A 13,256-nucleotide genomic window follows, 5' to 3' on the forward strand; every position below is an offset into this window, starting at 1 on the left:
AATCTCATCATATTATCCTAAGAAGAGCCTTTATTGAATTTTACAAGTAATTACAACATTTATTTTATGTAATCACTCAAGAGTGTATTAAAACTGTGGTTGGGGTTATTTTAAGAGCATTTAGTTCTTAAAAAAAAAAAAAAAAAAAAAGGAAAGGAAACTCAGGTCTTAGGTCTCTGAAAAGGAAAATATAGACTGACAACCCTAGATAAATATGGGAAGTAAGGGGTAATTGGGGTCATTCAATAATGACTTAAAAATTTGTGGATCAGCTTTTGGAAAAATTTTGTAGTGTTCATCTCTCTGAATCCTGCTGGAAAAATTGCTCTAACCATGATTCTATACTATTTTCAGAGAAAGGTATTTTCATGCTATTATAAATTTCCACAGAGCTACAAGTTCTGAGACAGAATTACATGTAATGGGCATTATGGGAAAACATACCCTGGCAAGCCAGGATCCCAGTGTAGAATAAAAACAAGTAGAGTTCTTTCAGATTTTGCTATTTCTGGGGTATTTAAACTTGATAATACATAAGAATATCTTAAATTTCCTCAGAAGATTTTAATTCTAGAATGATGTTGAGGTATTATCCAGCAAACCTATGTACAACTTTTAAGATAGAAGCATACAAAAATACTCCGAAAAGATAGCAAGTTTTAATTAAAATTAATCTAGACTGCTTGCTTATTTGTCCATATGTTGTCATTGTGCTAACATGTTCCAGCATCTTATTTGGTGATCATTTAAATTATTATGAATAAAATGATACCCCCTTTCGGTCAGCCAGTGGTCTGTCCTGCCTGGTGATTCTTCATGGTTTCTGGAGTCAAATTTCACACATTTTAGAATAGCTTTCAACTCTCCAAGAGTCCACAATACAAATGCCTCACATTTCCTAACTGCCATAGATATTCAGAGTCACTTTTTCCTACTTCATTTGTCACACGAAAGTATAATTCTTATATCTTTCTATTTGGCCACAACCCTTAGTTCTCTCTTTAGCTACTCCTAAGGAGTCTTTTCCTCTTATTTCTGGAAATTATTTTTCTGCCAAAATGAATTAATCTCCACTTTGTCCCTATTGAGCTCAATTCGATTTATATCTTCCCACTTCTCCAATTTGTCAAGATGTTTTGAATTTAAATCTTAAAATAAGAAAGTCAGTCCACCCAAGTAGATGTCATCAGTACAAACACACTTTGTATTGACTCAAGTGATTGACAGAAGAGTGTTTGCTTCATGCCTGGACAGTGTCAATCTGAATGGTCTTTTCCCCCCAAAGTTAATTCAGAAATACTGCTAACTGCGGTGATTACATTTATTACACAAAGGGAAAAATTTGATGCCAACAGTCTAAGTTTTTAAATTTCTTCAGTACTTTATACATACCATGCTAGACTAAGTAAATTGAGATTAATCAAATCTATTTTGTCAGTCTCATCATTCTAAAGAAAATAAAATTAAATAAAGTTTTGGAAATTTTTACTGATGACGTTTCTCTATTTCTATTTTCAATTAATTAGTGGGGAGAGGGAGTTACTGGAGATTTCCAAATATTTTATGTTACAATATAGAACAAATAAAAAACAGTATTATAAAGTTATCAGTAAAACTTAGGTATCCAATGTATGTGTAATCATGCATGAAACAAAATACATTAATATAATCCTAAATATTCTTACATTGGTAATGTCCATAAGAATTTGGATTAGCATATTTAGCTGATTTTCATATCAAAAACTCTGGATATTTTGACGTAGAAACAATCACTGGATTCATATCTATTATATGTAAGTTTCAAAATGTATGACTGTTCCCTTTACCTCATAACAGTGAATAATACTATCTTTTCTCCTTCCTTTATCTTCAATTTCATAAAATACACACGAAATCCATTTCGCATATTCTTCAAATCAGAAAAGTGACTTAATATATACGTGTTTTTATATGCTTTTTGATTACTCCAGGATTGATTGTTTTTTTTCATAATAAACAATTTCAGAAGCCAAAAGGAAACTGTAGATGATTCATTTATTATGATCATCTGGATATATACAATGCAGATGAATTTGGAACTTTCTTAAGTGTTTACATCAAAACCTGTAACAATTTAGAAAATCACAGTAGGGAGACCAAAATTATTTACAAAGGGTCATTTATTAAACACTTTTTTTTTTTTACAAAATACAAAGATTGTTGTTCTGCATGAATACATCATATATGAAAAAATAATGTTTTTACTGAATCTAATTTGAAGACATTCAGAATTTTATCTTCTACCAACTTGAGGAGTCAATTTTGCTTTGCAACTTGTCCAATACCATCACCAATCGAGGGAAATATTTTTCTTCTTAATTAAATCATACAACAGCTAGCATTTTCAAGAAATAAAATCAGACAAAGTCTGTCATACAAAGCTCTTTCTGCAAGTTAACTGATTTGCCTATGATCCTAGTTTTTTTTGTCAAGCTATAAGATAGGAAGAATTGAGGAGCTAGGTAAGTTTTATAATAATGTATTAGCAGCAGTTGATAGAAAATGCAACATAAGATTTGTTTTGTCTGTGGTACAAGAATATGTCCTATCAGACTCTAATGTATTTTTCTCTACTTGAACACAAGTAAGCACGTGCTGATTGTTTCTGGGATGACAAAATGCATAAACAGACAGGAAGCTGGTTCTGGTTGTCATCGTAAGTGCCTATTTTCATCAGCTAATATGAATGCGTTGCTAAACTTAGTGAAGACAGGAAAATGACTTAAGGGTAATATATACAGAGTTAAAATACATTTTTCATCCACTTAAGAATGATTTCAGGCACTGTGGCTATTCAGGATAAAATGTTTCATGGTTTGTTCTCGATAGCAATTTAAGTGTCAGTGCAAGCAAAAGCAAATACCTGCCCACTGTCATACACATGACCTTGTACATCTGGAATGTTCAAAGCAAGTTCGTCTTCTGCATCTTCACTCTGGAGGCATCTTGAATTAAAAGGTCTCATAGTTTGCTCTTGATAGCAATTTAATTTTCAGTGCAAGCAAAAGCAAACATACCTACTTACTGTCACACACACGACCAACACATCTGGAACAGTCAAAGCAAGTTCACCTCCATCTTCACTGTGGAAGCATCTTTAATAAGTGGCACTTAGTATAAACCCTCTATAAATCATGAAAACAGACTGGAGATGCCTGAATTTAATAATAATTAAAAATCACTGTCATAGTCATCTCTCTGTGTAAACGATGTTTGAGTAAGGCTTGCCATCACGACATTTCTTTCCTGAGAATGGAGCTGATCCTCTCTGTGTATCATAAGTGTGCATGCTCTGAGCTGTGGTCACTGTCGTGGCTGTCTTCATTTGCTAGAGAGTCCCCTGTTTGCTGGAGGGTGGCTGCACCAATCCCCGAGAGCTCGGAAGGGAGAAGTGTTCCCTTTTTGACATTCACCAGTTCCTTTTCTCGAGCTGCAGCTCCTTGCTGCCCTCCTTTTACTCTCTTCCATTTCATGCGCCTGTTCTGGAACCAGACTTTCACCTTAACAAAGAAAAGGAACAAACAGAAGAAAGAAAAACAAGAAAGAAAATGAAATGGCATTTTTCCCCTCCTTTTCTGTCGTCAATGAAAAAATAACTCCTCAAAGACTTAGACAAGGACACTGTGAAGGACTGAATATGAAAATAAACCAGCAGTGAATTTAACCAGATCCCATACTGATGATAGTGATTTAAACTTCCAGAAGATGCACACAAAGTACTCTATTTTGTATTTTATGACATACAGTATTAAAAAATAGATGGGAAAGAATGCTGTCATTTTGGGTTGCTCAAGGGTACTTGGCTTTATAAAGAGTTTCTATGAATCTCAGCCAATATTTTAATAGTTTTCTTGGTCAAACATTTTTTCTTCCCAAGTCCTTTGATTTGACATCCAGCTGTCAATTCCTGAACCAATCTGAAACATACTCAGAGAGCTACTGGTGAAGCTACATCTTAAAGGACCATTCTGGGCCACTGCAGCCTGCTACTGCATTCACAAAGCTGTATGTGACCGTACCACCGGTGTGAGTTCATCTTATAAACTATATATCATATTTTGAACTCTCTCTCTCTCTCTCTCTCTATATATATATATACATACAACTAAATACACGTGTATATTTCACATCAGCTTTGTAGACATAAGTTTTCCTTCTAAAATTTAATTGAATTTGCCTGATACATTAAAGTTATATATATATATATATATATATATATATATATATATATATGGTATATGTACATATATATCATAAAACAAAAAATTAAATATACATTAAATGACCATTTATTTTCAGAACCAGAATAATGTTGGCACATTTTATCTTCTTGTTTTAGAGGAACTTTATGTTCCTTTCACACTGCATTTCTCATCATTATGCATTCTTGTAAACTGTCCCTTTTACATTTCATTGATCTGTCTACTCCATTCAAAGCCTAAATTTTATGCTTATCATCTCCAATCCTTCAAATAAAACAACCAAACAACACAAAGTATTTTTCACAATATGTGACCTGAAAAAGTACTGTGTAATTTTGCTTGTCTTTTAGGTTTATCCAAATGGAATGTTTCTAACTACATGCTTCTTGATCTATCCATGTTGATTCAAGAGACTGCAGTCAGTCATTCTTTATGATTGTATACTATTCCACTGTATGAATATACCAGTTTATCCACTCTTCTGTCCCTGGGCACTTGAATTCTTCCCCCCACCCCCCTTTTATAAATGATGATACTATAAACATTTTTGCATTTGTGTTCTGAGAAACATATGATCAAACTTCTCTGAGTATATATCCAGGGTTTGTATCAATGGGTCACAGGGTATATGATCATTCAACTTAACATGATAATACAGAAAAACTGTTTTCAAAATTGCATCAATTTATCCACTGCTGCCACATATACACATAGAGTCCAGAGTGTAAAAGTTGTTATTGATCCACATCTATATCAACATTTGGAGTTATCAATTTTTATCCAATATAATGACTATAAATGTTATCTTACCATGTTCCTATTTTGCATTTGCTGATTACTAACGAGTAAAGTACATTTAAAATGATGCTTAAATCTTCTTTTGTGAAATCCCTCTATATGCCGTTGGCATTGAAGTCTTCTTAAATTAGTTTTATTCTTTATAGACTTTTAAAATATATTTTGAATGCTAATTTAATGCTTTGTGCTTATATGGCTGCTACTATTTTCTCTCAATTTATAGTCTTTTTCATTTCCTTAGAGTGTCTTTTGATGCTCAGAAACCCTAACGTTTAAAATACTCAAATTTAGTAGATGGAACTGGAGGGTATTATGCTAAGTGGAATTAGTCAGTCAGAGAAAGACAAATATCATATGACTTCACTCATATGAGGACTTTAAGAGAGAAAACAGGTGAACATAAGGGAAGGGAAACAAAAATAATATAAAAACAGGGAGGGGGACAAAACAGAAGAGACTCATAAATATGGAGAACAAACTGAGGGTTACTGGAGGGGTTGTGGGAGGGGGGGATGAGCTAAATGGGTAAGGGGTACTAAGGAATCTACTCCTGAAATCATTGTTTCACTATATGCTAACTAATTTGGATGTAAATTTAAAAAAATAAAAAAGAAAATTAAAAAAAGAAATAAATACTTAAATTTATCATTGCTATCATTTTTATGTCTTCATTAAGAACCCTCTTTCTGCTGAAGCCATTAAGATATTTTTCTAAGTCGTCTTCTATGACATTTAAGGTTTGCATTTCACATTGAAGTGTTTAATCCATGAAGTATTGATTTTAGTATACAGTGCAAAGATCAAATTTTACTTTATTCTGTATGGATAACAAATTGCCGCAAAACCATTAATTAAATAGTCCACCCTTTTTCTCCAGTGATCGCTATTTCAACTATGTTATAAACCAAGTTTCCATGTATGCTATAGCCTTAATTATTAAATTTCATAATAAGTCTTTATATCTGGGAGAGATAGTTCTGTTTTAGTCTACTTCATGAATGTTTTCAAAATTATCCATTTTCATTAAAAATTTTTTTTTAATGTTTATTTCTTTTTGAGAGAGACAGAGATAGACTGCAAGTGGGGGAGGGGCAGAGAGCGAGGGAGACACAGAATCCAAAGCAGGCTCTAGGCTCTGAGCTGTCAGCACAGAGCCTGATGCGGGGCTCAAACCCACAAACTGTGAATTCATTACTTAAGCTGAAATCAGATGCTTAACGACTGAGCCACCCAGGCACCCCAGTCTCCACTTTCATTTTAGGAACTATATTAATTTCTGTAAATGCACAGTGCTAAAAAGAAGGTGAAGAGTAATATATTAAATTTCCAAAAATAGTGTATTTATTTTAGTGGACTTCAAATCACAATACTCCATAAAAATTGGTACAATTTCCTCAGATGTTTCCACCAAAAAAAAAAAAAAAAAATTACCTAAGACATTTCTCAACTGCATTTTCATTGGCCTATGAGGCCATAACTGAAATTTTATATCATACATTGCTCATTCTTACTTTAATCCATTAGGGAATTAAAAAAATTCCCTGTTGAAAAAGATTGATTAAGAACTCAGAAAAATGAAAGAAGAATGACTAAAAACTAGCTGATGGGGGCACTTGGCTAGCTCAGTTGGTAGAGCATGCAACTCTGATCTTGGGGTTGTGAGTTTGAGTCCCATATTGGGTATAGAGATCACTTAAAAAAAAAAAATGAGTAAACTTTAAAAACAACAACAAAAACTAGCTGATGGATGTTCAGGTGTTATTACTTAATATCAAAATGATGAGCGGTTACCTTTTATTACATACCTATTTAAGGCTAGACTACTATAGGTATGGTTTATGTAATATTTCTAATAGTCACAATTTTTCCAGATATCTTTAACATTATTCCTATTTTATAGATGAGGAAGTTGAGACGCCGAGGTTAAGTAACTTGTTTAAGATTACACAGAGGGGAAAATGTGGTGCCAGAATTTAAATCTGGGGGTAGTTTGGCTTCAGATTGGACTTTTGTTGTTGTTGTTCCTGTTATATTTCAAACCCCTACTTTTTAAGTTGTTAGAATACAAAAGTAAAGCTTATAAAGTATGTGAACTCCATCCATATGATTACTATCATTCATGTAATTCTCCTACTCGATATAATTAGGTTTGTAAATATGACACTATTTCCTGTACTATAATTTAGGTAATTATACTACTCAATTTAATTACCTTTGCAAGCTTGACATTGCATGTTGCATTAGATCTTTTCCACATGAGTTGGGTTCTACTCCTGGCTTCACTTCTGAGTTTCTGTGTGAATTTGAGAAAATTATACTTCTCTCTGCCCCAATTTTCATATTTGTAATATTGGAATAATGAGCCTTTCAAGATTCTCCATAGGGACATTTTCTCCATGGACAATTCCAGATGGAAGAAACACATCATCATCATTGTCACCAAGAGCTGAAACATTCAGTCAAAATAATCTTGGCAGAAAATGGGAGGAATACGTTTCTTTTAAGATCTACACTTATTTCCTTTTCTGTGAGAAGGGGTACAGTAATTCTATAATAACAGTATAAAACCTGTTATGTGCAATTCTAAATGAGAAAAATGTAAGAATATGGTATTGATTTTAGAGACCGTATAGGCTATTTTGTGTTCTTTTCTATGTTACCATGTAAAATTTTGCCATTTCTTTTTTTTAAACAGACTGATAAAAGACTTTCATAGTATTCAATGGTAGCTATATATCCATACATAAAGACACATACATGTGTATATATATATATATATGTGTGTGTGTGTGTGTGTGTGTGTGTGTGTGTGAAAGCATTTGATAATTATACAGTAATTATTTACTATTTTCTCTAGAGGTCAGATAACATATTTGATACCAAAACTACATGAAATTAATAACAAGACAAAAAACAGCAACAAATATAGGTACATCCTATAAAAATAGAAAGGAAGAATGCAAAATATCAAAAGTCAGTGTGTCCAGATTTATTTTCTAATATACTATAAAATATTGAGGTGAAATGAAATGAGAGAAAGATTTTGGGGAAAAGCATATGTTTTTCTATTAGCATCACAGTATTAAGAGCAAATCTATAAAAGCAATCCTAGATTATAAATCAATATTTCCATTAGAATATTAATACCACAGTTTTGGGCACCTGGGTGGCTCAGTTGGTTAAGCCTCCAACTTTGGCTCAGGTCATGATCTCACTGTTTGTGGGTTCGAGCCCCGCATCAGGCTCTGTGCTGACAGCTCAGGGCCTGGAGCCTGTTTCGGATTCTGTGTCTCCTTCTCTCTCTGCCCCTCCCCACTTGTGCTCTCTCTCTCTCTCTGCCTCTCCAAAAATAAAATAAATGTGGAAAAAAATTTTAAAAACCACAGTTTCAAAAATAAGTAAACAATAGTTTAATTTAGTATCACTTTATAATCCAGCTTCATTGGTTGAATTGAAAAAAAAATAGCTTTTGTTTTCTTTTTTTTGTAAGTTAGCTAAAGCATAATCATTCATATGCTTGACACTTCATTAAATTTTTTTAAATGTTCATTTACTTATTTTGAAGAAAAAAACATGAGCATGGGAGAGGGGCAGAGAGAAAGAGAGACAGAGAATCCCAAGTAGGCTACACACTGTCAGTCCAGAGCCCCACATGGGGCTCAAACTCATGAACTGTGGTGAGATCATGACCTGAGCTGAAATCAAGAGTGAGACGCTTAACCGACTGGGCAACCCAGGTATCCCCTGACATTTCATTTTTAGAGACAAATATACTATTTATTTTAATTAAAGCTTACACGTGTGTTTCATATAATAATCTGCATTTATAAACTAGACAAAGTAGAGCTAATCTCCCATTTCCTTGGTGACTTTCAAGCTCCATTTATCTATTCATTCATATACTTGATAGTACTGAATGTTAGCAACAGCTAATGTTTTAGATAAAAACTGGGTGGGGTTAGAGTGAGGAATGTACAAACAAATAAGATAAAGTCCCTAGGTATTCAGAGTCAAGAAAAGAGGCATGGTAAGTAACAGTTTACTGGCTATATACGAAACCTTTGGTATAAGGATTAGCTTCATACTTTATAGAATATCCTTAAATTGGGGTGCCAGGGTGGCTCAGTCAGTTGAGCATCAGACTCTTGATTTCGACTCAGGTCATGATCCCAAGGTAGTGGGATCTCAAGGTCCCTGTCAGGCTCCATGCTGAGTGTGCAGCTTACTTAGGACACTCTCACTCAAAACAAAATGAAACGAAATGAAATAAAATAAAATAAAATAAAATAAAATAAAATAAAATAAAATAAAATAAGGAATATATGTAAACTGTTGTTCTGGTTGGTATCACTGCTAATTCACTATTAAGAGATTCCCCTAATATTCCATGATATGGTATAGAACTCTACCCTTGGCTCAATGTGCCTCTCAGTTTATGCTGCCACACAATTATTATAGCAAATTCTTTCCTCTGAGAATCTCATGCTTTTGATGTTATTGGTATCTGAAATTTTTGTCCCAGTAACATAGAGTAATACTATAGGTTCTAGGATATTGGATCTACAAACATTTTGCATACAATTAAATCTGTTCATCTTGGAGCACGATATACAAATTCTGTGAGCTTTTATTATTTTGGGGGTCCTAAGCCAATATTATATTCTGGTCTACCATTTTTCTGAAAAGTACTAGATAAATGAAGTTTTTGTTTTTTTTTTTTTTGTTTTTTTTTTTGCTTTTCAAATATTCCCATTTTTAAGCTCAGATCTAAGGCAAGATTCCATATAAAGCGTGTATTGTCATGTTACGTAGTATGATTAACAACTCTGATAAAAATAAATTATCGGGCCACCTGGGTGGCACAGTTGGTTAAGCGTCTGACTCTTCATTTCGGCTCATGTCATGGTCTCATGATGATGAGACTGAGCCCCGTGTCAGGCTCTGCAGTGAAACTCTCTCTCTCTCCCTATCTCTGCCCCTTCTTTGCTCATACATGCTCTGTCACTCTCTCTCAAAATAAATAAATAAACTTAAAAAAATAATAAAATAAATTCTTTATCCCAAGAATCTGAATTATGAAAAAATACTATTATTCATGAAATCAAACCATATGAACCAAACCTTATAGACTCTTAATATCTAGGCATGCAGGTATTTTTCAAAAAATATTCATGTTAAAAAGTAACAAATATATAATAGCCTGCTGTATTATAGTAGTGAATAATTAAAGTGGTCAGTTATATACCTTACTTTTCAGAACATTTACTTATTAGGAAGAATTCTCACTTTTTATTCCTTAGTCAACAAAGTATTTAGTATTCATATTGTCTAGATGATCAAAATACTATTTAAATAAACAGGAAAGCATTTATTCCCATCTTGATTCCTTTTACTGAATAAAGCAGCAAAGAGATTTTTGCTGTCATTAATTTATTCAAATGATGTATTTCAGAATCTAGTAATAATATTTTTGTATTTAATAATACTGTGAGAATCACTGTTGCCACTTGGTAAACATTCATTTTACCTTTTTATTTAATTTATTTAGTCATTCACATTATATCCTTCTATATAAAAGTTCAAAATACCTGTCTTTTTAGGGTTCACAATATATCACAGCAGAACGCAAATGAAATATGTGTCTGCAACTGCCACACAATTTCCTAAGGTGGCCAGAGGCAAGGAGACTGAGAGAATGTTGAACTACCCAATGCTATAACCCATATTTATATAACACCGTAAATACCTGCCCTTTGAAGAAACTATTGTAATACCAAACATCTGGACAAAAACGGACTATTTCAGTGACATATCTAGAGGTCTCTAAACATCTGGAATTTGTAGCTTTAATATTTCAAATGTTTTCATTAGTATCTGGGCACTTGAAATACACGGTCTAACAAACATTTGTTCACATCTTTACCATGTGAAAACATGCAAAGAATAACTTTATAAGTACAATTTTCAGATTTAATCACATTCCCTGTGATTATATTTGGTCATGGCAGCTGATCTAGTAAGCCAAGGTAAATAGGCCCTAGAAAGACTTACCCACGTAATTCAGTGGCAAAGTCAGCAGTTGAACTGAAGAATTACAACCAAGAATGCTCCATAAGGTAAGCATGAAAAATGAGGAAAAGAAAGCTTCTTTACTCTTCCTGCCTGAATAGATTTATATCTTATACAGAAAAGGAATCCCTCAGCCATTTCCAAGAAATTCATGGGAGCAACCAGTTGACTGTCCTGTTTCTACAGCCATGAAACATGGGGTTGGGAAGTGGTTGTTTGTATGTGTAGGAGGCTGAAGGGTATTAGGACATATTCCATGACTAAAGACTGAATTCTTGTTTGGAGGGCTGGTTTTGATGTTTATCCTCTATTTCAGCAATGAATCATTTCCTCGCCTTTATGATTTTCACTTTTGAAGCTCCTTTTTCTTCCCTCTTTAGAATGCTTGAGAATTAGGCTCACTAATGTAGTCATAAAACATTTACTATTTTGCGTATTTTTAAACAAACTGAATACACATCAGCTGTTGTGAGTCATAAGCAAATTATATATTCAACAACAAAAAAACTTTTTTGAGGCAACAAATGAAATTCTCCATAATAAATTATAATGTTATGGGTATTATTACAAGCCAACAGAACATTCTCCTTTCTAAAAATGCAAACCAAAGTAGCCATTCACATGATGAGTAAAATTCTTAGAGGAGTGATTCCTTTTAATTGATTTTTTTGAGAAATGTCACTATAGTAATAGATGATAACCACGATACCTTTTCTGCCATACCTAATGAAATTCAACTTAATGGTCTATTTCAATAATATTAATTTATAATCAAAATTCATTATTCCTAACCCTATTTTTCATACAGTTAAAAAACAGGTGTACCTTTGGTTATCTTAACTGTTTACCTAAGTATAGTATGACATATGACTTCTGCAAATTTGTGTAGATACTTGATATTTGACATGTGCAATCAAAACCAAATCAGGCACCTTTATCTTTTATTGTGTTAAAAAATTCCTGACTAGCAAATCTTTTCTGTATGGACTTTGTGTATTCTGAGCCACAATTGGTACTTATTTTGTTCACACCAATGAGATCAACTAGAATGACAGTATTTGTTCTCAATATTTTGCCTGATCTCTGGGATGATGTGTAACAATAGCTAGCAACATATCGCGGTCAGTATATACAATTTTGACTAACCATCTCTTCTAACCTTTATCTAATTAAGTGAAATCTATCAAATATAAATATGTGGTTTAAACATAGGAGCACACTATTTTTAACAGGATACAAGAACAATGGGCAACTTCCTATGGTTCAATTTAATGAAATTAATATTCTATTTCTAGACATCCTTAAGTTCATTATTATAATATATATAAGCCTTCACTATACTTGTCATTTAATTTTTTAGATTTAGGAACCACCTCCTTAGAGCCAATATTATTTTAAGAATAATAGTAATTATTACTATTATATTCATATGCACTGACCACAAAAAAGTCAATAACCTTAACAACTGGAAATATTTCAACACTTGAAAAAAAAAAAACTGTCCAGCATAAAAAATGAGAAAGAAAAATGATAAAGAGATGTGAAGTTAAAAATCTATTCTTTTTTTTAATGTTTATTTTTGAGAGAGACAGAAAGAGAGACAGACAGACAGACAGACAGAGGGAGGGGCAGAGAGAGAGGGAGACACAGAATCTGAAGCAGGCTCCAGGCTCCAAGCTCCAGTCTCGGAGGCCAACTTGGGGCTCAGACTCACCAACTGCGAGATCATGACCTGAGCCGAAATCAGACACTTAACCGACTGAGCCACCCATGTGCCCTAGCATTACACTTTAAATGGTGATCCTGTGATGCGGTGTATGTTATGTTTCAGAATGTTATTACTGATTTACTGATCAAGTATAAATTAATACATTTGTTTCTGTATGGAATAAATTGGGAAATAAAATATAGAAATTCTGAGATTAAACAGAGAATTATCCTTATGCTTTCATTATATCAGTTGGATGAATGCTCACAGCAAGAATCATAAAGGCTCATATACGCAGGCATACATACGAATGTATGTGTATATATCCATTTATATACCTATATGTATATTTCTATCTCTATTGATCTAACAGCATTTAAAACTTGATTTTTTATATATTTTCAAGGCTATTTCAATAAGGGCGGGGCTTTATTTTTCTA

At 33.1% G+C, this 13,256-nt stretch overlaps 1 protein-coding gene across 1 annotated transcript in view; it reads right to left on the bottom strand.

Annotated features, from left to right (window-relative positions):
- Positions 1-2,017: 2,017 nt before the first annotated feature.
- Positions 2,018-13,256, bottom strand: part of MEOX2 (mesenchyme homeobox 2) — a 65,498-nt gene continuing 54,259 nt past the window's right edge. The window contains exon 3 of the mRNA XM_019443504.2: positions 2,018-3,539. Coding sequence (XP_019299049.1) covers positions 3,315-3,539 — 225 coding nt within the window. The 3' untranslated portion in view covers positions 2,018-3,314. The remainder of the gene's footprint in view (positions 3,540-13,256) is intronic.

This window comes from Panthera pardus, unplaced genomic scaffold (genome assembly GCF_024362965.1).
Source record: "Panthera pardus isolate Hobbes unplaced genomic scaffold, ASM2436296v1 HiC_scaffold_8, whole genome shotgun sequence".
In the NCBI taxonomy this organism is placed as follows: domain Eukaryota; kingdom Metazoa; phylum Chordata; class Mammalia; order Carnivora; family Felidae; genus Panthera; species Panthera pardus.